At 45.8% G+C, this 2,500-nt stretch overlaps 1 protein-coding gene across 1 annotated transcript in view; it reads right to left on the bottom strand.

The window, feature by feature from the left end:
* Positions 1-975: 975 nt before the first annotated feature.
* LOC130330907 (trinucleotide repeat-containing gene 6B protein-like) overlaps positions 976-2,500 on the bottom strand; it is a gene marked incomplete at both ends in the record, with an annotated part of 13,439 nt that continues 11,914 nt past the window's right edge. The window contains 2 exons of the mRNA XM_056553623.1: positions 976-1,152; positions 1,667-1,792. Of these exons, the coding sequence (XP_056409598.1) occupies positions 976-1,152; positions 1,667-1,792 (303 nt within the window). The remainder of the gene's footprint in view (positions 1,153-1,666; positions 1,793-2,500) is intronic.

Here is a 2,500-nt window from a genome sequence, read left to right on the forward strand (position 1 = left end):
TTTTGTTTTGATCGGACTTTTTGATCACTTTTTATTCATTTTTTAATGATATAAAAAGTGACCAAAATACGCTTTTTTGGACTTTGGAATTTTTTTGCGCGTACGCCATTGACCGTACGGCTTAATTAATGATATATTTTTATAGTTCGGACATTTACGCACGCGGCGATACCACATATGTTTATTTTTTATTTTTTTTACACTGTTTTATTTTTTTTATGGGAAAAGGGGGGTGATTCAAACTTTTATTAGGGAAGGGGTTAAATGACCTTTATTAACACTTTTTTTTTACATTTTTTTTGCAGTGTTATAGGTCCCATAGGGACCTATAACACTGCACACACTGATCTCTAATGCTGATCACTGGCGTGCATTAACACGCCTGTGATCAGCATTATCGGCGCTTGACTGCTCCTGCCTGGATCTCAGGCACGGAGCAGTCATTCGTCGATCGGACACCGGGGAGGCAGGTAAGAGCCCTCCCGGTGTCCGATCAGCTGTTCGGGACGCCGCGATTTCACCGCGGCGGTCCCGAACAGCCCGACTGAGCAGCCGGGTCACTTTCACTTTCACTTTAGAAGCGGCGGTCAGCTTTGACCGCCGCTTCTAAAGGGTTAATACCGCACATCGCCGCGATCGGCGATGTGTGGTATTAGCCGCGGGTCCCGGCCGTTGATTACCGCCGGGACCGACGCGATATGATGCGGGATCGCGGCGCGATCCCGCTTCATATCGCGGGAGCCGGCGCAGGACGTAAATATACGTCCTGCGTCGTTAAGGGGTTAAATAAGTTAAAGGGGTACTCCACTGCCCCAGTGTTCGGAACAAAATTGTTCCGAATGCTGGGGCAGTAGAGTACCCCTTTAAATCTATAGTAGAAAACAGAGGGTATGCCTTGGATGTCTGTTGTGTACTTTGACACTGTATTTTAAATAGAATACACTGAACTTACTCTGAAACTCAAAAGGGACTCACCTGGGGGCCAGCTGGTATTAATTGACTTGCTTCCCATTTTGTTTGAAGGAGGTGATTTGGCAGGTAACCAGCTGTCACCCGTTGGCCCTCCATGCAATCCTACAGAATCTCCAGGCATCATGTCAAACTGGTTGTAGGGGGAACCACCACGATTCTTCCCAGGGGGTGCAATGGAGCCTGAGGGTAAGGAAATACATATATATATTTTTCCTTCTTTAAAAGGGTTACATAGTTTAATTAACTCCTTTTAACATCAATAATAGTTTAGTAAACCGCGTATAATGGTTACTCAGCTGTTTACCACTTCCTAGCCACCTCTGTTGATGCAACTAGGCCGAAGACCCTCAAAATGAACATAGGTGCAACCTGCATTTATTCAACATTTACAGCATACCCTGTTGATATATTCTAAATGTCCCTGATGGGGATAGTCCAAAAATCACCAAATAAGCACAACTCTACTGCTTAACCTATAATCCACTGTGGCAATACTTCCCTGCATAGGAATGAAGGTAAGACAAGTAGTATTTTGAGGAAAGTAGCTGCCATCAGAGCAGGGCTTTTTACCCTATCACTTCATCTCGCACAAAATTCACTTCAAGTTATAGTGTAAACTCAATAAATGATATCCTTTAATGTGGAGACAGGAAATCCTCCCAAATTAACAAACTAACATAAAAACCCTGCTTACCATTCTTAGATAGATTGACTTCTTGGGACACTGAGGAAGGCAAACCATCCATCATGGACGTCCATTGCTTAAAACGGGATTCTACCCCAGCCTCCTTTCCATAATCAACTCCACTTGAGCTGAAGCCTAAAAATGACAGAAAATTGTTTATTCAGGTTACACATAAAAGAATTTCTACTTTCCAAATCAGTTTTGGTCCAGAAAGCCATTCATTCTTTAAAAGAAAAACGGTCAGCCAGTTCACCCACACTAAACCCAATATACTGGGTGATAGTGCGGGTGAACAGGAGTCCATAAAGCGTTCACTTACTTTAGTGTGTGCCCTGGCCGCTGAGTACTCCCCCGTTAAAATTCCTTTTGTCCTCTCTGCAGTAGCGCTTTGAAGGCGGTCCCCCGGCGTACATATCTCTTTGGGTGCCGGAGGAAGGGGCCTAAGCCCGCCCCTGTTTGCATATTAATTTTCTTCAACTCCACGTCCTAGTGACATGGAGTCACATGCCCTTGGAGCGCAGCGCTCTGTCTGCAGAGCGCATGCACCTGAAGTTTTCACACAGCTCTCACATCCTGATGACGTGAGAGCTGTGAATCAGGAGAGAGCGCTCTGCACAGTGTACATGCGCCGGGCCCTCACTACAGAGGTCGGGAGTAGAAGTCCGGGACCCAAAGAGACATGGATGCTGGGGGACCGCCTTCAAAGCGCTACTGCAGAGAGGACAAATGGAATTTTAACGGAGGGGGTGGGGTGGGACTCAGCGGCCAGGGCACACACTAAGGTAAGTGAACGCTTTATGGACTCCTGTTCACCCACACTATCACCCAGTATATTGGGTTTAA

The sequence above is a fragment of the Hyla sarda genome, unplaced genomic scaffold (assembly GCF_029499605.1).
Source record: "Hyla sarda isolate aHylSar1 unplaced genomic scaffold, aHylSar1.hap1 scaffold_3423, whole genome shotgun sequence".
Classification (NCBI taxonomy): Eukaryota; Metazoa; Chordata; class Amphibia; order Anura; family Hylidae; genus Hyla; species Hyla sarda.